The 24,422-nt window shown below is 37.4% G+C and overlaps 1 protein-coding gene and 1 long non-coding RNA gene across 6 annotated transcripts in view; both read left to right on the forward strand.

Annotated features, from left to right (window-relative positions):
• The window catches only part of LOC140698139 (uncharacterized), a 785,970-nt gene that overhangs the window by 468,368 nt on the left and 293,180 nt on the right, over positions 1 to 24,422 (forward strand). The gene's annotated exons all lie outside the window — the stretch shown is intronic.
• On the forward strand, positions 21,160 to 21,651 carry LOC102541666 (large ribosomal subunit protein uL15-like). The gene has a single exon (XM_072968829.1). It carries the CDS (start codon positions 21,160 to 21,162, stop codon positions 21,607 to 21,609), a length of 450 nt encoding a protein of 149 aa, XP_072824930.1. The 3' UTR covers positions 21,610 to 21,651.

Here is a 24,422-nt window from a genome sequence, read left to right on the forward strand (position 1 = left end):
TATGTCTTTTTTCAATTCTTTACTTTCTTTTTTTTTTTTCTTAGGCATTCAAATGTATTTTATTCATTCAAGTAAAGAAGATTGAGTTAAACATAATCTCAGTTCAAAGCATATTACCCCCATTGGTCTGTGAAAGTCTCTTCTCTTGTTTATTTATATCTCTATATAAACAAGCATATATTATGTTTATTCCTCTCTTTCCCCAATGCTTTTTAATATATACCATGTACTTTTTTCTAAAGGCTCAGGTTCTGTCAACAGGAATGTGTTGTCCAAAATGTCTGTTAAGTTTTTAAAGGTGGAACTCAACCCTTTGCTTGGTTTTAGGGATGTGTGGGGTGTTGGGATGGGACATAGTGGTAGCAGTGCTGAGACAAATGGAAATGGTGGGGAGTCAAAAATGTATACATGAAATCAACTCACTATCTTAACAAAGTAAAACAATAATCCATTGTCTTCTTTTTTCTAAAGTGTTCTCTTTTTAGGGGGTGAGATTTCCTATCTTTATTTTTTAAAACCACACTTTCCTTTACTGCTTGGAAAATAGTTATAGTAATTGCTATATGTTCTGTCTTCTAATTCCAACAACTGGACCATCAGGTTGAGTTTCAGTTAATTTTTTGACTGGATGACATTTTCTATTTCTTTGTATGTCTAAAGACATAGGATATTTTGATGAATACATTGCAGAGACTTTGGATTTTGATATTTTCTTCTGAAGAGTGTTAATGCTTTTTAGCAGTTGTCAACTCAATTATTACCTGATCATCTTAGACTTTTATAGGCTTGGCTTCATGCTTTGTCAGTGAGAAGTTGTGAAAAGTGTTTCTCAAACCACTCAAGCTTGTTAAGAGTCAGTTTTCACATTGTGTCTCCCAGATGATTATGTTAGGACTTGCTTTTATGCTTTTTGAGAGCGAGTCTAGCCTAGCTCTTACTCTAGGGCATGGTTCATACTCCAAAGTCATGACTTTTCTATTATCTTAGCTGAGGACCAGGTATTTTGCCAGTGTGTGGTTACCAAGATCTCCATTCCAGCAGGGCCTGAACTCAAGTCACCCAGCAGTACCCCTCAGCCTGCATTCTTTACCCTCTGTCATCTCTTCTTCTTTCAACCTCATAGCAGCTAAAATTGAGTAAGCGTTATGATCTTGCCCTACCAGGGACTTGCATGAAAACTTCATATATGTTTCCAGACCTTCCTCTGCAAAAATCTCCCGGCCCCAATCCCTTTTGCTCAGATCTCCATGTGCCATCCTTCAGGTGCCTTCAGATCTGACCTCAGAAGGACTGCTGTGCTCTTCTTGGGACTGGTTTTCTGTGCTGCTTCATGAAACTGTCAGGGAGCTGGGGACTGTGATGATCACCTCAAGAAGTTGTCTCCTGTCTGAGATGACATTCTTGTGTTGCTTGTTTTCCACTGCCTCAAAGTATTGCCTGATATATTTTATTCAATTTTAATACTATTTGGGATGGGAAACCTTGTTTGGTGCCAGATAATTCATTATAGCCAGAAAGAGAATCTTCTGCTCCATAAATACTTATGGAAAGGACAAATTAGTCAAGCAATGAAAGCAGTTAATACTTATGTGACTCCCTAATAATGACTATCTGAATATATAATGTTCTTACCCTTCCCAGCTGACAAAATCATCTGAACCTCCCAATTCTTGGAGAAAGGAATAGTCAGTCTGATTCTGGAAAGAGATACTTAGCTTAGTTCAATTAAATCACGACAGTAAGAAAGACTCTTGTGTCCAGTGTAGTGTGAAAAGCCCTTATGTTTTATAAGGGAAGGTATCTGACCCTAAGGATAAGTTTATAGATGAGAAAACAGAACGCAACATATAAACTCTGAGGCTGCGTAAAATCACTGTCTCTCTCACTGGTATCATTCTTCTTGTCTAGAACTTGAGCTGATACCAGCTTACTGATCCACTGTGTAATCAACAGCTCATTAGAAGAGCCACAGGCCACTCCATGCCTCTCAATAGCCTTTCTCTCCTTTTACCCTGGCTTCTACTTCTTGTCTGCTTCATTATAGTGTTACTGTTCTTCTAAATATTTACCTTGGTTACTGTTTACAGAACTGCAGTTTTGAGCAGTGCTGAACATAAACACCCATTGTCAGGTGTCTTTATGGCCCAAAATTCGGGAAATCTATTTCTCCTAGCTCGGTTTTAAATTAATAAATATATTCTCTTAAATGGCATTTAAAAATGATGAGAAGATTTAAATGGACTGTAGCCAAAAAGTTTCTTAACCTTGTCCTTTTTCTTTTATAACTCAAAATAATACTAAGTCATAATTTAAAAAAATCTTAAAAAAAGATACCTTTCTGGTACAGCTTATTTCCCTGAATTGTCTCAGGAGTTGGAACGATGAAAATTCCCACCTCTCATGTCTTCCTCGGCCATGGTCCAGCTCCATGAGCATGAATTGCTTTCCTAGAGTTTGTTTACCTGTATCCTTTTTAATTCGTAAAGATTAATGATTGACAGTTATTATATCCAACTTCTACTTAGCTTCTTAATTTGGCAGTTTTCAATAGAAATATTACATGTAATCAAGCAATGAATTTTTTTTGTGATATTGAGTAAGAAGTGTAAAAAAGTAACCGAACGTTAACACCTTGCTTTGTTGTAGCCTTTGCTCATTACCTCTTGGGAATGGGAAGGGTGGAGACTTTTCAGGATCTGCAGCAATCCGGCTCCTGGGCATATATCTGGAGAAAACTCTGATTTGAAAACATACGTGCTCCCCAGTGTTCATAGCAATGCTATTTACGATAGCCAAGACATGGAGGCAATCTAGATGTCTATGGACAGATACTTGGTTTAAGAGTTGTGGTATACTTATACAGTGGAATACTACTCAGTCATAAGAAAGAATGAAATAATGCCATTTGCAGCAACATGGATGGATGTAGAGATTATCATACTAAGTGAAATAAATCAGAATGACCCTCTTACTGTGAATCTTCAGGTACCCAGATGTGGTGTCCTCTGGATGGAGCTGTTGGAGTCAAATCACATGCTCATCCATGGATTCCAGTGTCTGGTTGATAGCAATGCATGTTTTGGGGCTTTTACTTTTCCTTTGAAAAAATTCATTATCCATATCTCCAAATTTAGTGAACACCATTTAACAAAGAAAATATATAGTAGGACCCTGAGTTAGAGTAAGTTTTCATTTTTTTTATTCATCCATTTGTATGGTCAATCCATTTCTCATTCATTTTGATAAGGACTAAATGAGGATGTAATTGGTATTAGGAATTGAAAGATTAATAATCTGTACTTTATAAGAACATAATGGAAATAATAAAACAGATTAAGGTAGGCCTATTTGTCTATTAAATGATTATGGAATACTTTACTAAAAAACTTACTTCATCTGCATGATATTAAACTCTAGTATCTAACTTCATGAAATTGAGTTAGATGTCACTGTTTTAGCCTTCTTCACAGAAGAAACAGACCTAGCAAAGTGAAGTGAATTACATCTTCCACTTGGACCAGCCTCACAGTAATAGAGTAGAGGCTGGGAATTTTGGAATATTTAATTCTGTGGACTTGAGTGTATGGCTTGCTTACCTTCTGTGTTAAACCTGAATCTCAGTTGCAAGCCTTTCCTGCCACACTGCATGTATGTGTGTTTTGCAAAATACAAAGTGCTGTACAAACGTATGAGTTAAGCGTGGATGTTGCCTGTCCTGACTCATGTGCCTTAACCTTAAGGAGATCTTAGTTTCTGTGCAAACTTGAATGCATTAGGTATTCTTAAAGTGGGTATTGTGGTTTGGGACTATCCAGTGTTTTCTTCTCCCTTTTGCTTACAGCCCTGGCATTTCCTTTGGAAAACGACTGCTTCTTCATTTCGTCACTTCCTGCTTCCCTGGTAGGACTGTCAACTCAGGGCTACAAATGCCTGCTCTAAAGCTGGGCAGGTGTCCTAAGCCTGACTAGTAAGAGGCCCCTGCCTTACCCCCACCCCTAACCCTCACCTAGGATTTTGGCCAAAGCTACTGGGAGGGTGGTTATCTTCTAAAGAATGGCTTTGGAGTTCTCAGTTTTACAAGCCAAGATGTTTCCTTTTCATGAGTACGTTAGTGCAACTCCTTTTCATCTCTCAGACACTTGCATATGGCCATCTTCTCCCTGGAAGTAGAATCCTGAGGAGAATATCAGCGCTTTATTTGTATGTATGTATGTATGTATTTTTCAGGACAGCACACAGTCCTTGGAAAATAGTAGACTCTCAGTAAATGCCTGCAAATCTGTGGCATTTTATTGCAGTATTTACAGATACTGACTTCCTCAGGGCAGAGAACACATTGTGCTAAACTTCCCAGGGCTTGAATTGTGGGCGCCCCCAACACTTCTCCTCACCCCTCACCCCTAGCTTGTCCAACCGAAGCAGTGCCCAGCACAGCACTTGGCCCACTTGTTCCAGCAGAACCACAACTCCTATCACCAGTGGTACTAAGCATTGAAATGTGTGCTTAATTCTCAGAGAAAAGGGCTGCAATTTTTTCATAATATAATTATGTCGCACAGTTGAGCATCAAGGGGAGAAAAAAAAAACTACACTAAAACGGGTGCTGAGGAATGGCCAGGTGTGTCCTTTGCATTTCTAATGTTTTCTTGCCTCGGAGGGAGGGAGGGAGGGAGGGAAAGCAGGAGGCATAAGCAAGCCACTGAATATTTTAAGGCTGATGAACAAATGACTTCATTATGGGGAAGATTGCTGCTCCTCTTGTGTAATGTCATAACTTTTGGTATAATTCAGGTTTTAAAGACTCTGTGGGGAAGGCAGAATCTCAGAACAAACTGCCATTAATATTTAATACATACACACCAAAAAAATATTAGCCCCTTGAGCATTTATGAAGTCTTTATGGGAGGGAAAAAAGTCAAAACTACAAGTGAAGTCTCACTTCCAAATAAAAAGGGACAATGTTAACTACAGCAATGGTGGGGAGAATTAAGAAGCAAATTCCAGCTCTGAGTTAGTTATGTCTGCAATAAATAACTATTTAGGTCCTGGGAAATAATACTTTTTTTTTCACTCTTTGTTTGGTTTCTTTGGTTGTGAGTGCAGTTACAGAATTCGAAACTGATACTGTAACATCTGTAATTGTGACTAAATACAACCTAGCACTGACCATTACTTCTCATGGTAAACCACTCCCTGTTTCTTTTTAGAATTACTGTGCTGGGCAGGTGGCATTGTGGAGTAAGTTCTCTCCCTCTCACCCCCACCCCCACCCCCAGCCCAGCTGGAAATGCAGCCGAGTTAGATCCGGAGCTGCAAAGCCGTGGCACAGCTACATGTCCTCGCCCTCTGCATCAGCAGGGCCCCAGAATCTTTGCACACAGCGCTTGCTCATGCAGCCCAGGGGACGCGAGCGGTAGTTCCAGGGGGACGGGGAGTTGTACTTCTGTAGCTGGTGTGTGTTTGCTTGGAGCCATCACACTATCTCCATGTAAAACGGTGTTCACCAGAAAAGGCAAAGTTGGGTTGAAGGACTGAAGGTCAAATTGCAAAGTGCTCTGTGAGGATTTCTGCCCTGAGTCCCATTTCTTGGGGAGCAAAGGGCAGAATCAGAATGGAGAGAAGAAAGAACTCTGAAAATGTTAAAGTTGCTCATTGCCACTAGGAACTCTTGGAGCACAAGGTAGAGAGAGATGGACAAAAAAGGAGCAGCCAGTCTTAGTAGCTGAGTCGTGGCAGCAGGTGTCAGACCTGGATTCAGATGTGCTTTTCCAGCCAGTTACTTACCTTTCAGCATCCACTTATTTTTAACCTTGCGAAGATATTAAGAGCCTTCTTAGTTGATTGGCAAATGTCAGCTAGTCTATTATAGCTTATTAATTTTTTTCATATTCTAGATAATGATGTATTTTTAATACCAAAGACTGTATCAATATATTCTTTGGTATTAAAAATAGTCATCTGTAACATGTTACTTTCTGCTCTTTTTGTAAATATAGGATTCCTGTTGTCCACTTTCTGAAATTCTTGCTCATTCAACAAGATCAGTTATTTCCCTTCTGTAGGTAATAGTAAAAGTAATGATTATTAAAACAAAATAATTGTCATTCATTGACTGCTAAGTACCTCTCAGGTGCTCTGTTAAGCACTTTAAGTTATATCACAGAATCTCTTTAACAAGCCTATGAATTAGATACTCAGTTTCCTCATCTGTAGAATAAGGCTACCCAGAAAAATTAAAGAAAAAACTTAACCACAGTTAACACAGTGTTGAATGGTCATCTTAGCTACTCCGTGGTGTTGTACCTTGGCCTCCATTTGGGTTAGCCAGCTGACACGAGCCCCGTCATGCAAGTGCATGTCCCAGATACCAGCCTCAGACTCATAAGCAAACATCAGTTCCTGATACGACTTCAGCAACAGCCCTTGTGATCCACCGCCTTGCCTGCTTCCAGCGCCTGTATCCCTTAGATAGACCCCCCCTCCCCGTGCTAAACCCTCTCTTTAGTTTTGAATCGACCAATCCTGCCGTGGCCTGGGAACCCCAAAGCACTCCACTCACAAACCCTAACAAAGGCATCTGCTCCATGTCCCTTCTGTCTGCCCCCTGCCTTGACCCCCACCCCGTGTGGTCCCCTGATGTGTGCCGTGTGTGTTCATCCGCCAGCAGCTGTGAGCTGTACACTTCTCCATTTCAGTTTCTCCAGTGATCTACTGTTGAACTGATACTCACCATCCGGCTCCCTGTGCGCCACATAACCAATGTTAATTTAGCAAAGTCACAATGCAGTTATAGATGGCAGTGCGATGTTAACACACAAGTCCACTGTGTAACTCAGGAGCTGAGACCTTAACTATCGTGCCCTCTGTTGGAGCTGACTGCTCCCAGCCCCGTCCTCCTCTGCTGTATCAAATGCATGCTTCCATTACTGCACTTACCACGGCGTATCAGTTATGAGGGTTAGTTTTCTCTTAGTATGGTTCCTGAGGATGCACGCAGAAGACCTGGCCCGTTTTCTTAAAGATGTCACAGCCAAGCCTGGGCTGCGTACTCCTGCAGCTCCCTCCTAACTGTTCTTGCTGCTTCTACTCTTGGAGACTGCTTTCCACATTGCCACCAGAATGATCACTCCAGAATTCAAATCTGATATGCCACTTCCCTGGTTAAAACCAATTCATGGCTTCCATTGCTCTTAGGATCAAAATGAAAATCCTCAGTAGCCTGTAACACAATCATGGTCTGACCCTTTTGTGGCTTGGTAGCCTCCCCTCGGAGCTCTGCCCCTGTTCTCTGCTGCAGTCCCCCTGACCACCTCGCAGCCCCTCAGGTGTGTCGTGCTTCCTCAGACTGCGTTGCCTAGAAACATTTACTCCTCTTTACACACATGTTTTCTTCTGTCTAGCCTCATGGAATTTGCTCTCTGTCAAGCTTCCTATCCCAACTCAAAAGCATTTCCTTAGGGAAGCCTGCCTTGATCTTGAATTATGGAAAATATCTCCTTGTTAATTACACACAACCCCACCTATCTCTCTTCTGTTGCAGCTCTTTCCTGGTAATGATGTCATATTTTGTGGTGTGATTGGGTCACAAATGTAAGTGTCCCTGTAAGATTCGAAGCCCAGAGAAGGCAGGAACTATTTTTGCTCGCCATGCTCTAGCACTCAGTGGCAGTTACTGAAAAACCGCATGGTGGGTTTCATTCTAGAGGAGGAATGTACAGGCCCAATGGACGAAAGTACACAGAGGAAGTGTGTACTGTAATTAGCAAGTTTTCCCCAAGGGAAGTGGACTTGTCCTTTTTTAATCTATCATGTGATCTCCAACATGAAAAGGATCTGAAAGTCACCGCATTCAAATCTCTGTGAGTATTTGAATTCTGAAACCATAATAGACGATTGATCTCCAAAGAGGCTAATAACCCAGAGCAAGAAACATGGGTAAATGAGCCTTGGGAGAGCTGCCATTCTCCAGACTCAGGCCTGCAGTGCTGATTACCTGGCCGTGCTGGCCACATGTATATGCCTGTTCTAATTTTTTCTTAAACAACTGAAATTGTGATAGATTTTATCATTAAAGAAACACTAAAGTCCAGGGCAGTTACTGTTAACAAAACTCACGTGACAAACAAAGGAGCAGAATTTCATTGAGACCGAGCAACTGATCAAGAGAACGTGCCCAGCTCTAAGAGAAGACAGAGCTCAACCCCAGGATGCTGTTTGCCCTCTAGGATGTTCTGATTAAGTGTATGGTAATCATTTTGTTCCTGCCGCCTGTTAGCACTGCAACCTTGGACCTTCTACATCCCTGCTCTGTCCTTATTTTCAAAATATGTGTAAGTGGCAATAAAATGTATAGCTATAAATGTTAATTTAATAACGATAAAAAATTTGAGCCTGATTTTAATAATAATAGTTACCATTAATAATAATAATACCGTTATTTCCCCATAAGCATTGGGCTTCCCCCTTGGTTGTCTCAGTATGTGAGATACCTGAATAATCCGTTTATACTATTTCTCGTTCGAAAACCATTGCACTTCGGAGAGCTGAGAGAACTTGTTGGTTAAAAGCTCAGCCTCTCTGGTCACACAGATCAAGTTCAATTCTTCTAGCCCCAGCTTTGCAGCTGTTAGTTTCCTGACCTTGATCACATTGTATAGCTCCCCTAAGCCTCAGTTAGTACTTATCTGTAAAATGGAAATAATATTTATACCATAGGCTTAGTTCTAGTACTAAGTGAAATATAACATAAAATATTTACCTCTTTCTGAGCTCTTTCTAAATGCTGGGCTAAGTGTAGCAGATAAAGTAATTAATAATAACCATAATGATCACTCTTATCAAAAGATACCACTACCCATGAGCAAGCCAAGTAATTTAGAAATATATTTTTCATATTTTAGGAGTATTTTTCAATTTAGCATTTATGATTGTCCATTTGTATATTTGTACAAAATGAGCATGAATCTACCCCAATGACACAAAAAGCCAAGTTTCGATTGCTGGCAACACAGTTTCCCATGTCACTGAATGTTTCAGTTCTGGAGAAGAATTAACAGATTGGGTTTCTTTCCAGGGGCAGAGGAGATGACTTGAGGCCTTGGTTAAATGGGCAGGAAAGAATAGCTCCTGATGCTGGTGTGGCTGGAATCTCATTACTATTCATGGCTCTTGCTGTCCCTTTGTTCTCTGCACTTGCTAAGACTCCAGGCATTTCTTTTTAGGTTTCATTTTCGTTTCATTAATTTTCTGGTTTTTTTTTTTTTCTCCTCAGCCTGGAGACTTGAATAAAATTTCCATCTTGGTCATTTAAAAAAGGGGGCAATTTCCTTCCCTGCAATAGGACGGTAGGGATGTCCTTGTTTATTTGCCTTTTTAACCCTGCCTACTTCCAAAGAGGTTTTTAGGCAACTTGCAGCAGGAGTTCAAGATATTCATAAGCCATTCGCACAGATATAAGTCAAAATCAAGTTATGAAAGAGGCGAAAAAGCAAACAAACTACATTAGGAAAAACAAGCCAAGAAAAGTGGCAGCTTTTAATATGTAAAACTTTATATTCTGTATTTCTTTTCTTGAGAGGATGGGGGTATCATTTTCTCTGCATTTTTCTTTTTTTGGTGTAAGTGTACCATACTCTTGAGCATTATTTAAGTACAAATTAAGAAATACAGTTGAACCTTGAAGAGCATGGGGGTTAAGGGTGACGACCCTCCCTGCAGTCAAAAATCCACTTATGACTTAGAGTTCACACTCTGTATTTGTGATTCCTCTGTATCCATGGTTCTGCATCTATGTATTCAACCAATGGCACATGGTATAATACTATAGTATTTACCACTGAAATAAATCTGTATAAGTAGACCTGCACAGTTCAAATGCATGTCATTCAAAAGTCAACTGTAGTTATAGAAATGTTGACATTTTGGGGACATATTCTTCATTATATCTTTCTGTTCCCTCTAAACAGTCCCAGTTAAGAGATGTCCTTGAATTCAACTGCAGTAAATACTTAAGGAAATACAGTTCTTTATTTTGATAAGGACAGCTAATATGAAAATCATATGCCCCCTTTCCCCTTGACTGCCAGGAAGCTCAGAATCTGATGCTCAAGAGTAGTCACTGCAGTCTCTATGGTTGGTGTGTTGCCCCTTTTCTGTGGGTTTGGTTTTCTTATTCTATTTTAATATTTTTTCTATTCATGTCTTTCATTTTATATTATTTGATATACAGTGGATGTTTGTGTCCCCTCAGAATTCATACTTGAAACTCTAATTTCCCATGTAGTGTGCTTTGAGAATAGGGACTGTGAGGTGATAAAGGTTAAACGAGGTCACAAGGGTGGGACCCTAATCCAACAGGCCTGGTGCCTTTATGAAAGGAGGAAGAGATCCCAGAGCCCTCTCTTCACCATGTGAGGACACTCAGAAGGCAGCCATCTGTAAGCCAGGAAGAGAGCTCTCAGCAGGAACTGAATCAGCTGGTGCTTTGGTCTTAGATTTCCCAGGCTCCAGAACTGTGAGAAATAAATTTCTGTGTTTAAACCACCCAGTCTGTGGTATTTTGTCATGGCAGCTTGAGCAGACTATTACACTATTAAAATCTTTTAGAAAGAGATTATGTATTATAATAACAGATTTGTCTTCCTGCTACGAATACAGTATGTAAATAAAAATTCAGTCTCTTAAGTAGCTTTCAATATTTAAGATAGATAGCCTCCTCCCTGTATTTTCCATTCTTGATCTTGATAGATTGTTGTCTTTTCCACTTCAATAATTGTGCTGAGCTCTCCCACAGCACTCATATTACTGTGCCATAATTATGTGTCCTATTCTTGACTACAGGTGGCATGGACCATGACATGATGATCCTTACAACATCAGTGCCTAATACTGTCTTGTACTTTGTAAGATGTTAATATATAACTGACGAATGGTTTTCATTGCTCTTATGAGCTTTCCTTTAGGTTTTTATGTCACACTTGTACATCTCTATTAAAAGCATATGAAAGAAGTTAAGATATTTTTACATGTAGGGGATGCTGCAGTGAGTTTGAATCTGGTGATATTCCTACCCTGTTCCTCCATGTCTACATCTGATGGATTAAAAAATGTTAATACCATTTGTTGGCCAATAGCAGGATTCCTTTTGATTGTTAATGTGTCGTAAACGAGTTGAAATGAACTAGGTACAATCCTCAGCAGACATAATTCCAACATAATCTTTCTATACTTTTCACCTTCAGTAAAGGCGCAGCCTAGTTACTCAAGAAGGGGCATCACAGTTATTATCCACTGATGTCTCAAGGCACTATGGATTTATTGTAACAGACGGTCCACACGCTAGACCCTTCTTAAAATTATATGAGTTGGTATATGCATGGGAGCCATTAAGTGACTCAACTGCTGAATCAAGGAACAGTTACAGCGAGCTGGTAACACTGCTCCTGTCCTATTTCTGAACAGAAATATGCTAGCATAACACTTGCGTCTGCCACCGATGGAGCTGCTGAAGAGAAAGTTACAATGGCTGCCATCTGCTAATTTCAGACGTGGAATTCTTAATGTGCTGCAGCAGTCTACTCCTTCCTCATATTACCTGATTTCATAACGATCAACTAAATCAAGCAAACCTTGTATTTCGAGGTATTTTTGTTTTCTTTAAAAGTATAGGAGGTGTTGAATTTTTACTGCCTAACATCATATTCTTGGAATATAAGTCTCCATAAAATAAGACACACATACATAAGAAGCAAGAAGAAAAATCATAAAAAGGATCTACTGCAAAAGCTAAGACCTGCCTTGTAGCATGGGGCAATAGAACAGGTCACAGCCTAGATTAAGACTTGGTTTGGAGCTGTTATGTGAACTTTGACAGGTTAGTTAATTTCTCTGTGTCTTTGTTTTCTTATTTTTGAAAGTAATGATCTTAATAAATAGGTTCTTTATAAACATTAAATGTGATTAAATATATAAAGAATGGTCATATCAATTTATTTTATCTACTATCATTATACAGTAAAACATTTATGTAATAAACTTTTTTGTGAGAGCACTTTTTATTCCTTTAGGATACACATTAATTTATTATTATCACCTGACCTTGGAAAAATTCCACTATACGTTAGGCTAAAAATTTAATTATACACATATATACACAAAATATGCATATGGCATGTTTTGCTTGACATGGCAGACAGGGAGAGAGAGACAGAAACAGAATAGGGGAGAGAGAGACTGAGAATGTGAAGGTCTCTGATGTCTTCTTATGAGGACATTAATCTCATCGTAAAGGGATTAATGGCCTCATCTAAACCTAAGTCTTTCCCAAAGGTTCCATTTCCAAATACCATCACATTGGGGGTTTGGATTTTGAAGGGGTCACAAACTCAGTCCAGAGCAACCCTTTTGAGTTTCAACGTATCCCTGGCTTTCTCTGGCCAAAGAACTGTGTGTAGAAGCTTTAAACTGCCAGCACTGGAGTCTCCAGCTCACTCCTCCCTGCTACAGTGGTTGTGGAGTAAAAGCAGCAGCATGAGTGGTGCTTCCTGGAGGGTTGGTCAGGACTCTGTGATCTTTGCGTGACTGAAAAAAAAAAATGAACTTTGTTGTGTTAAGCCACTGAAACTTGAGGATTGTTGTCTCAGAATGATGTGTCCTATATCTGCTTACTAGAACACCCAATACCCAAGAGTCTTTCCCCTAATATAATAATTCAGAAATCTGGATTCTGCCACACTACTTTTAAGTTTGTACCATTCTTGGAAAAAAAAATTAATGTTCATGAAATACAAGTATAATTTAAATAAGACCGTGGTGGGTTTTAAATGGCATCATCAATTCAGGTTTAGTTACTTTGAATATTTTAAGAGGTAAAACTGAGTTTAAAAATATTCAAAATTGTTGTTTTTACCAACTCACGCTGTTTTTTCAGGTGGTAAAGTAGGGTGCTGTCCTGAACATTACTGAGATTGGTACAGAAAGTATAGCTCAGAAAAGCGTGCAAAGCCCTGAATTTTCATTCTACCGATATTATTAATTTTCTGGGAGATTTTACAAAAACATTTAACTTATGAGATTGATTTTCTCATCTTTCAAAAGGGAATATGAGTGATGGCCTATTATACATCACAGGCCTTTTGTGATGACCAAATGAGGTCAAAGAAATTTAACAACTCTGCTTGTTTTTCTTAAATTTCTCAATCAGTAGACTCTAATTATTTGTGCCCTCACAACACTAGAGGTATTCAGCTTCATTTACATGACAAAATACAATCTTAATGGTGATGCTAACTGCTCCCTACTGCTTCCGAATGAGGAAGTTGTATATTAACTATTCACCAAAGTAATATATGGAAATTTCAGTTTTGTCAAAAAATTTTAAACTCTTGATAACAACAATTAAAATCCAATCAAGGAAATATAGTTCATCGTGGCACACCTGTGAAAAATGGGACTTAATTGAAGAATGAATGTGTTAATATTTGGGAGATGAATTAACAAAATTTAGTGTTCATGATTTAAAAATTGCCTTTACTTATTTGTTTGTTGATAGAGCTTCCATAGTTCTCAAAACTTTCCGGAGCTTAATTTCAACAAGGTGGGTGTTACCTGTTTACTTTATAGAAGTTCCTTTTTTTTTTTTTTTTAACATGAAGGACAGTCAGTTACAATGTGTCAATTTCTGGTGCACAGCACAGTGTCACAGCCATGCATATACTTACATGTATTCATTTTCATATTCTTTTTCATTAAAGGTTATTACAAGATATTAATAATAGTTCCCTGTGCTATACAGAAGAAACTTGGGGGCTTTTGTCTTTTTTTATATATAGTGGCTAACATTTGCAAATCTCAAACTCCCAAATTTATTCCTTCCCACTCCCTTTCCCCGGTAACCATAAGATTATTTACTATGTCTGTGAATCTATTTCTGCTTTGTAGATGAATTCATTAGTGTCCTCTTTCTTCTTTTTTTTAGATTCCATATATGAGCATATCATATAGCATTTTTCTTTCTGTTTCTGGCTAACTTGACTTAGAATGACATCTCTAGGTCCATCTATGTTGCTGCAAATGGCATTATTTTATTCTTTTTATGGCTGACGTAGTATTCCGTTGTAAAAAAAAAATAGACCACACTTCTTTATCCAGTCATCTTGTTGATGGACATTTAGGTTGTTTCCATGTCTTGGCTGCTGTGAACATTGGGGTGCATATATCTTTTTGAATTTGAGTTCCCTCTGGATATATGCCCAGGAGTGGGGTTGCTGGATAATATGGTAAGTCTATTTTTTAGTTTTTTGAGGAATCTCCATACTGTTTTCCATAATGGCTACACCAAACTACATTCCCACCAACAGTGTAGGAGGATTCCCTTTTCTCCACACCCTCTCCAGCATTTATCGTTTATGGATTGTCCTAGTTTTAAAACAAGTGATAGAACAATAATACAAACCTGTGAATAATCCTTTACCATTTGTGATAATTTTCCTACATGCTTTGTTATTTGCCCATCACAACTGAAATTAGTCCCATTGTTTTACATGAAATCAATAAGGAAGCTGAGATGTGGTAAATTTGGGGTTAGAGTCTCAAATCCATGTTTCCAAAGCCAGTGCTATTTTTCTTGCTTTACACATACCAAAGTCCCATAAATTTAAGAACATTTTATTTTTAAATCCTCTAGTGCCCACATCCCATCTATATGTTTTTCTTCTAGGTTTGTAGCTCAGCCTGATTTAAAAAAAGGAAAACTCTTATTATTCTCACAAAGAATTCTATTTCCTGGAAAACGGGAAGCCTGTCCTGTTGCATTTATGCCTGTCCAGAATCCTCACTGACGACCATTTGTAACTCAGCAGAGACCTGGGATTTTTCCTGGTTACACCTCAGTGACCAGTATTTTATAGCTTATCTGCCTAACACTTTCAAAATCTGTTTATGTATAAAACCATCAAATAGAGTTGCCTTCTGTGTGAATTACACTTTGGACTTTGTTTTGGTCAGTTTGCAAATGTCTTTCCAGAACTATAATATTCTGTGTAATTGGTGTTTGAAAAGATTATATCTCATTTTGCATGCTGGTATTTCTTCAAAATTATTTATTATTCATGTTACATTTTAAACTGGTGCTGGTCTATGCAGATTTTAAATGTGTTTGTCATATACCATTAGTCACTGTGTGAAATCTCTCAGTAATAGTTAGCCCTTGAATTTTCTTCTGCTAAGGAGAATTTAACACTGATTGATGGCAGATCACTTAGCTGGTTGGCAGACTTTCCAATTTACGGTGGGGAAATTGCTCTTTTCTTTTTGTTCATTCCTTCTGCTGCTTGTGCCGAGCAGTAAGACATATGTGCCAGACGGTATGTGAGAAGCAGCTCTGGATTGGCAATGCGACATGTCTTTTTTACAATTATGATTTTATCAGTCTTCCAAACTGTACAGGGAATGTCAAATATTTGCAATGACATTCTTCCATTATTGTAGGCAGCTTATTTATGTGTCTGTTGGACTCCAGCTCCTGCATAACCTACCACCTTGTGCATGATAAAGTGGCTCTGAGCCCAGAAGAAAGAGAGGATTGTGTTTTGCTCAGAAGTCCCAGTAATTTTGCTCCTGGGCCGCAGACCCGCTCGACCGTCACTTTTACCTTTTCCTCTGCACATGCTCATGAAGAGTTGTCCATTAGCCAGTGTTAGATGCATTAGATATTGGCTGCAAGCAACAAAAAATTCAACCTAGCATAGCTTAAGCAAACAATGAATTCTTTTTCTCATAGAACAGGAAATCCCCAAGTGTGTGGCTTCTGTCGCTGGTTCAGCAGCTCGCAGTGTACCTGGGGATACCAGCTTTTCTTGTCTTGGCATGCCACCATATTTTGAACGCTGGCCAACACTTTCAGATGACTGAGGTCACTGGTTGGGCAAGATTCTCACCACTGTTGTTCATTTTTAAATAAAAGTAACACGTGAACATTGTGTGAATGGGGCTCAATTAACTGCCCTTTACCAATAGAGGTCTCTATAATTTGACTTAGTGTTGCAGTTAAGAGGCTATAAAATGTGTTTTGTATTAAACATTCATTCGTTTAATAAATTATGAGTAGTAAGTATGTGTCCAGTCCTTGTCTTGGTACTAGGGATAAACCAGGAAATTAAAGATAGGAAAGTTAGTGTCCTTAAGGATCATATATTTGCCAACTCAATTGTCTTATTGATATAACTGCTTCATAATAAACAGAGTAAATAAGTACTACCTCTTCTATGAAATTTTCTTGCCACTTTACCTATGCCTCATTTAGTGGCGTGCTGGCACTGACTCATACCAACTTACAGGATTTAATTATAAAACTTTCAAGAATTTTACAAGCCAACTGTTACACATGACCCCAATTTAAAAATAACTATACAAACTCACAACTTATTAAATTATATTTAAAAACCCAAGTAATAGGAGGAAAGGTGTAGCTCAGTGGTAGGATGTATGCTTAGCATGCATGAGGTCTTGAGTTCAGTCCCCAGGATCTCCATTAAAAAAAAAAGAATAAAGAAACCAAATTACCTATCCCTCTTCCCCAAAAAACAAAGGAGCAAAACAAAAAAACATAAAGACTTGTTTAAAAAAAAAAAGAAACACCAAAGTAATAGACATTAAAAAATCAATACTTCAGAATTATTTTACTATAACCTATGCTCTGGGTTTTACTTATGAGTACTATTTGAGAATGATGACAGCATTAAAATCGGACATGGCAGGAGATTTACATGAAGCAAATCAGCAAACATTGTAAGTCTATGATCCTTTGGTTTCCTGGGGAGCCAGTTGTTAAACATTTGCCAGCATACCAAGGGCTCCATCCAACTGTGAACCTTTCCTTTTATTAACTTTTATAGCATTTATTTTTGGTATAACATATTCACTAATTCTTAAGGCCAACATTTGCTCAGCCTGTATTGAATGTTAGGCACTGGATAAGAAGCTAAGGATTCAGAAAAGAAGACAGAATTGTCTTGTTTTCTTTTTTTTTTCAAGTCATATGAAGTCTGAGAAGAGTCAGACAAATCAACAAATAATGGCTATGATAATAGTAGCAAGCACTGGACAAGAGGAGGTAAAACAGTAGCAGTAATTAATATTGGGTGAGTCAGAAGCCTTGAGACTTGATGAAAAAGGATGTTTTCCAGGCAGGCAAGGCAAGGAGGGCATTCTACAGAGAAGCATATGTTTACAGAAGATCTGGGGTTTAGCACAACTGGTGAGTTTGCATACTCTAATTGCTCAGTTTGGCTGAAGACATGTGTAGGGGAGCAGTGGCAAGACAAGATAGGAGATGCACCAAAGAGCCAGATTACAGAAGACTATGTGTTTATCATCTTTGCATTCCCCGAGAGCTAGCACAACGCCTGGAGCATAAAAGTTACTCAATATATATTTGTTAAATAAGTGCTAAGAAATTTAGAATTGCCTTTGACAACAACAGGGAGCTACTAACCATCCTGCTTGGTATTTTAAGTACTTGTCTTACATCAACAATCAGGGTTTAAATTTTTTACTAAGCCCAGTTTCTTAAACCTATCTGATACTCAGAGAAACTCAACTTTCATTCAACTTGCTTTTAATGAAAGTATCTTCTAACATTTTTTTCGAGGTGTAATTGACATACAAAAAATGCACTTCTAATGTATATAGTTTGATGAGGCTGGACGTATGCATACACCCATGAAACCATCACCACGATCAAGGTAACAAAGATACCTATCATCTTCAACAGTTTACTTGAAACTCCTTTTTTTTTGGTTGTAATAACACTTAACACGTGATCTACACTCTTAACAAATTTGTTAAGTGCACAATACACTATTGTTAGTTATAGGACCTGTGTTGTATAGCAGATCTCAAAGTAATTAATCTTGCATAATTAAAACTTTGTCCCATTTAATAACAACTCTTCATTTCTCCCTCCCACCAGCCACTGTCAAACACAATTTGATTTCTTGCTTCTATGAGTTTGACTATTTTAGATCACTCATGGAAGTGGTATAATGCAGTATTCATCCTTCTGTGACTGACTGACTGACTTCACTTAGCAAGTCATCTATGTTGTCCCAAATGGCAGGAATTCCTTCTTTTTTGAGGTGGAATTGTATGTGTATGTATATACACACACACACACAACATTTCCTTTATCCATTCATTTGTTGATGGACATTTAGGTTGTTTCCATACCTTGGCTATTGTGAATAAGGCTACCATGAACGTGGGAGTAAAGATATAGATATCTATTTGAGATAGTGATTTGATTATTTAGGAATATATATCCAGAAACAGAATGCTAGATCATTTGGTAGTTCTATTTTTTTTTTTTTGAGGACGCTTCATACTGTTTTTCATTTTGCATTTCCACTAAAGTATAGCAGTGTTTCAATTTCTCCATATCCTTTCCAACACTTTTTTTTTGATAATAGACACCCTAACAGGTGTGAGATGACATCTCATTGTTATTTATTTACTTATTTATATTGAGATGTAATTGACACATAACATTATATATTGGTTTCAAGTGTTTCGTTTTCTAGATTCTTCACGTAAGTGAGGTCGTATAATACTTCTCTTTCTCTGTCTGATTTATTTCACTTAATCATAATGCTCTCAAGGTCCATTCATTTTTCTGCAAATGGCAGGATTTCCTTCCTTTTTATGGCTGAATAATATTCCAGTGTGTGTATATATTACATTTTCTCTACTCATTCATCCATTGATGGACACTTAGGTTGCTGCCATGTCTTGGCTACTGTAAATAATGCTGCAGTAAACATGGGGGTGCATGTATCTTTTTGAGTTAGTGTTTTTGTTTTCTTTGGGTAAATACCCAGAAGTGGAATTGCTGGATCATATGGGAGTTCTATTTTTTAATTTTTTTGAGGAACCTCCCTATTGTTTTCCATAGTAACACTTTACAATTTACATTCCCACACTTGTTATTTCTTGTCTTTTTGGTGTAGCCATACTAATAGGTATGAGGTGATAGTTCATTGTAGTTTTAATTTGCATTTTCCTGATAATTAGTGATGATGAACACTTCTTTGTGTACCTGTTGGCCATCTGTGTGTCTTCCTTGGAAAAATGTTTATTCAGATCTTCTCCCCATTTTTAACAGTTTTTTGCTATTGAGTTATATGAATTATTTATATATTTTGGATATTAGTCCCTTATAAAATATGAGTTGCAAACATATTCTCCCATTTGATAGGTTACCTTTCCATTTTGTTGGTGATTTCCTTTCCATTACAGAAGGCTTTTTAGCTTGATATAATCCCACTTGTTTGTTTTTGCTTTTGGCGTCAAATCCAAAAAAATCATTGCCAAGACTGATCAAGGAGCTTACCACCTATGTTTTCTTCTAGGGATTTTATGGTTTCAATCATATGTTGAAGTTTTTAAACCATTTTGGTTTTATTTCTGTGTGTGGTATAAGATAATAGTCCAGTTTCATTCTTCTGCATATAGCTATGCAGTTTTCCCAACACCATTTATTAAAGAGACTGTCCTTTTCATATTGTATGTCCTTGGCTCCTTTGTTGTAAAGTAAGTGGTCATCTGTGAATAGGTTTATTTCTGAGCTCTTTATTCTGTTCCATTGATCTGTGTGTCTTGCTATTATGACAATACCATACTGTTTTAATTCCTACAACTTTGTAATATAGTTTGAAGTCAAGATGTGTGATGCCTTCAGCTTTAATCTTCTTAAGATTGCTTTGGCTATTCAAGGTCATTTGTGGTTCCATACAAAATTTTAGATTGTTCTATTTCTGTAAATAATGCCATTAGAATTGCAATAGGGATTGCACTGAATCTGTAGATTGCTCTGGATGGTTTGGATTTGAACAATATTAATTCTTCCAAGCCATCAGCATGGAATATCTTTTCATTTATTTGTGTCTTCAATTTTTTCATCAATGTATATATAGTTTTCAATGTACAGATCTTTCACTTCCTTGGATAAAGTTATTCCTAGTATTTTATTCTTTTTGATTTTATTCTTGTAGTAATGAGATTATTTTCTTGATTTCTCTTTTGGTTACAGAATTCTTGGTTGAAATTTGGTTTCATTTTTTTAAACATATCAACCAAACTTTCTGATGAGAAATGTGCTGATAATGAAGGTCCCTTGTATGTAATGAGTCACTTCTCTCTTGGTGCTTTTGGGATTCTTGGTTTTTGGCTTTTGACTGTTTTGATTATAATGTATCTCAATGTGGGTGTCTTTGACTGCATTTTACTTGGAGTTTGTTGAACTTCTTTGATGTTTATACTCATTTCTTTCTTTAAATTTGGGAATTTTTAAACCATTATTTCTTTAAATATTCTCTCTCTCCTTCTCTCTCGTCTCCCTCTGGGATTCCCAGAATGCATTTGTTGGTCCACTTGATGGGCCTCATAGGTTCCTTAGGACCTGTTCATTTTTCCTTCAATCTTTCTTTCTGTTTCTTAGAACTTAGACTTGATAATTTCCATTTTCCTGTCAGGGTTTGCTAGTTCTTTCTTCTTTCTATTAATCTGCCTTTGAATCTCTCTAGTGAATATTTTAACTATTGTACTGTTCAGCCTCAAATTTATTTTTTTTAAGTTTCTGTCTCTTTATTGATATTTCCATTTTGTTCATACATCATTTTTAAAATTTTGTCTACCCTTTCTTTAGTAAGTATAGCATGTTTTAGAAATTCATTTATAGTCTTTGCTTGGAAATCTGCCATCAGGTCTTTTCAGGGGCAATTTCTGTATATGTGTGTGTGTGTGTGTGTATATATATATATATTTTTTCTTTTGAAAGGCTTATTCTTTTCTATTTCTGTGTATGGTTGGTGATTTTTATCACGTTCTGGACATTCGAATATAAGACGACAAATCTGGAAATTAGATTCTACTAATTCTCCACTATTTGCTTTTTTTGTTATTGTTTTGTTTGTTGTTTTTGTTGTTGTTTTGTGCTATCTCTGTGCTAAGGATCAGCTTGAAGAGTAAAGTTAAGGTCTCTCCTGAGCCTATGACTTTCCCTGGGTATAACAAAATCACTTTATAGTTTCCCTCATGTATTCAGTTGGGTTTCAACATACTAGTCTTTAATATCTGACTGCCACCTCTTTCTTCTCGGCCACCAATATGCCATCCAGACTAAGGAAGACCCGGAAACTTAGGGGCCACGTGAGCCACGGCCACAGCTGCATCGGCAAACACCGGAAGCATCCGGGAAGCCCGGGTAATGCTGGTAGCATGCATCACCACCACAGGATCAGCTTCAACAAATATCACTCAGGATACTTTGGGAAAGTTGGTATGAGGCATTACCACTTAAAGAGGAACCAAAGCTTCTGCCCAACTGTCAACCTTGATAAATTATGGACCTTGGTCAGTGAGCAGACACGGGTAAATGCTGCCAAGAACAAGACTGGAGCTGCTCCTATCATTGATGTGGTGCGATCGGGCTACTACAAAGTTCTGGGGAAGGGAAAGCTCCCTAAACAGCCTGTCATTGTGAAGGCCAAATTCTTCAGCAGAAGAGCTGAGGAGAAGATTAAGGGTGTGGGTGGCACCTGTGTCCTGGTAGCTTGAAGCCACATGGTGGAAGATTCATTAAATGTTATCAAGTGCTTTTCTCAAAAAAAAAAAAAACAACAAAACAAACAAATAAACAAACAAAATGACTCCCAAAAAGGAAAAAAAGAAAAATGAAGGCAGGGCAGGGTGGTAGTGATGGGAAGGTGCTGGCCCTTTAAGTCTTTTGGAAGAAATTTCGGTCAGAGGGCGTGTGGCTTGCAGCAACTAGGAGAGGTACAGCAACAGTGGCTGCTTGCCTCTTTGCACCTCTAAGATCAAAATAACAATCAGCAATCACAGCATGGATCACCAGTATTTGGAGGACTGTGTTTTTCTTGCCAACCCTGCCCCCTGCACTCTGTATGCACAGCACTCCAGGAGACATGGACAGCTGTCTGCCATGCGGTTGGTCCAAGCCTTCCCTTGGAAGTTGCAAGTCTCCAGTTGACGCCAGAATTCCTAAACAGTTGCACGAGGCAGATTCTGCTAGTGCAATTACTATGCAAGTGAGGACTCAGGTTCCTAGTGCCTCCAACTCTACTATCTTCCCAGAATTCTTTCTCAATCATGACTTTTACCCTTTACTCTGTTAATGTGTTCTGTCACATTAATTGATTTGTGTGTGTTGAACTGTCCTTGCATCCTAAGGGTAAATCCCAGTTGGTTGTTGTGTATGATCCTTTAAATGTACTGTTGAATTTGACTTGCTCATATTTTGTTAAGGGTTTTCATTCTTATGTTCATCAGGGACAATGGCCTGTAATTTTCTTTTTCCTGTGGTATCTTTGTCTGGCTTTTTATCAGGGTAATGCTGGTCTCATAAAGTGTTTTTGGAAGTGTTCACTCCAAAGGGTATCTGGTCCAGATATTTCTTGTTAGGAAATCTTTGATTACAAATTTAGTCTCATTACTCATTACCAGTCTGTTAAGATTTTCTGTTTCTTGATGTTTCATTCTTGGTAGATTGTATGTTTGTAGGAATTCACACGCAACTCCCTGGTTACCTGTTTGTTGATACATACTTGTTCTCTTATTTGGTAGTTTCTTATAATCTTTTTTAATTTCTGTGGCTTCAACTGTAATTTCTCCTTTTTCATTTCTAATTTAAAAAATTTTAATCTTCTCTTTTCTTCTTAATTTAGCTAATGGTTTGTCAATTTTGTTTGTTTTCAAAAACCAGATCTTAGATTCATTGATACTTCCTGGTGTTTTTCTGTCCTCTGTTTTGTTTATTTCTGCTCTAACCTTTTATTTCTATCTTTTTACTAATTTTAGGCTCAATTTTTAATTCTTTTAGCTTCTTGTGGTTTAAAGTTAGGTTGTTTATTTAGGATCTCTCTTTTTTTCTTTATTTATCACTATAAGCTTCCATCTTAAAACTGCTTGTGTTCTATTCTATTAGTTTTGGTATGTTATGGTTCCATTTTCATTTGTCTCAAGATAGTTTTTGATTTCCTTTTTGATTTTATCTTTGACCCATTGGTTGTTCAGAGGTGTGTTTAGTTTAAACATTTTTATGCATTTTTTCAGTTTTTCTTTTACTGATTGCTAGTTCAATCCCATTGTGGTCAGAAACAGATAATTGATAGGATTTAAATTTTCTTAAATCTGTTAAGACTTATTTTCTGGCCTGTAATCTATCCTGGAGAATATTCCTTGTGCTCTTGAGAAGAATGTGTATTCTGCTGCTGTTGGGTGGCATGTTCTATGTGTGTCTGTTTTAGGTCCATTTGTTCTTTAGAGTTTGTTGAAGTCCTCTGTTTCCTTATTGATTTTCTGTCTGGATGTTCTACCCATTAGTGAAAGTGTAGTATTGAAGACTCTACTATTATTATATCGCTGTATTTCACCTTTCAGTTCCATCAGTGTTAGCTTTATGTATTTAATTTCTTGGATGTTGGGCTTGCATATATTTATAACTTATTTTTTTATTGTTTCTTTTATCACTATATAATGTCCTTCCTTGTCTCTAGTGTCAGTTTTTACTGTAAAGTCCATTTTGTCTGATGTAAATAGCTCTCTTTTTGTTATAATTTGCATGGAATCTTTTTCTGTCAACCTTGCTTTCAGCCTCTGTGTTTACTTAAATCTAAAGTGAGCCTGTTACAGACAGCATACTGTTGTGTCATGTTATTTTTATTCATTCAGCCAGTCTATGTCATTTGATTGGGAGTTTTAATTTATTTAGGTTTAAAGTAATTATTGATAGAGAAGGGCTTATTATTACCATTTTTGTTGATTGTTTCCTATTTGTTTTATTGTTCTTTGCTCCTATTTCCTTCCCTTGCTGTCTTTGTGTTTCATTGATTTTTTTTTAAACTAGAGATATGTTTTAATTCCTTTATCTTCTGTAGGTAATTTCTTTGTGGTTATCATGAGCCTTACATAAAACATTTTATTGTAATAATATTTTATTTTAAGCTGATTAGAAATGTAACTTCAATCATATACAAAACTCTACATTTTTATTTCTCCCTGACTTTTCTTATTGATGCCACAATTCACACTTTTATGTTTTATATCCATTAACAAATTTTTGTAATGATAATTCTTAAGACTTTTGTGTTTTAATGTTTGTATTAAAATTGATTTTCACATCATTATTATAGTATTACAGTATTCTGTATTTGTCCTTTATACTTTATAGAAAGTTTTGTACTAAAGTTTTAATGTTGCTATTTAGCATCTTTTTATTAAACTTGAAGAACTTCCTTTAACATTTCTTCTGAGGCAGGTTTAGTGTTGATAAAGTCCCTTAATTTTTAGGTGTCTTTCTTTCTCTCTTTCATTTTTGAAGGATGGTTTTGCTGGGCATATTATTCTTCATT

The sequence above is a fragment of the Vicugna pacos genome, chromosome 9, assembly GCF_048564905.1.
Source record: "Vicugna pacos chromosome 9, VicPac4, whole genome shotgun sequence".
NCBI classification, from domain to species: Eukaryota; Metazoa; Chordata; class Mammalia; order Artiodactyla; family Camelidae; genus Vicugna; species Vicugna pacos.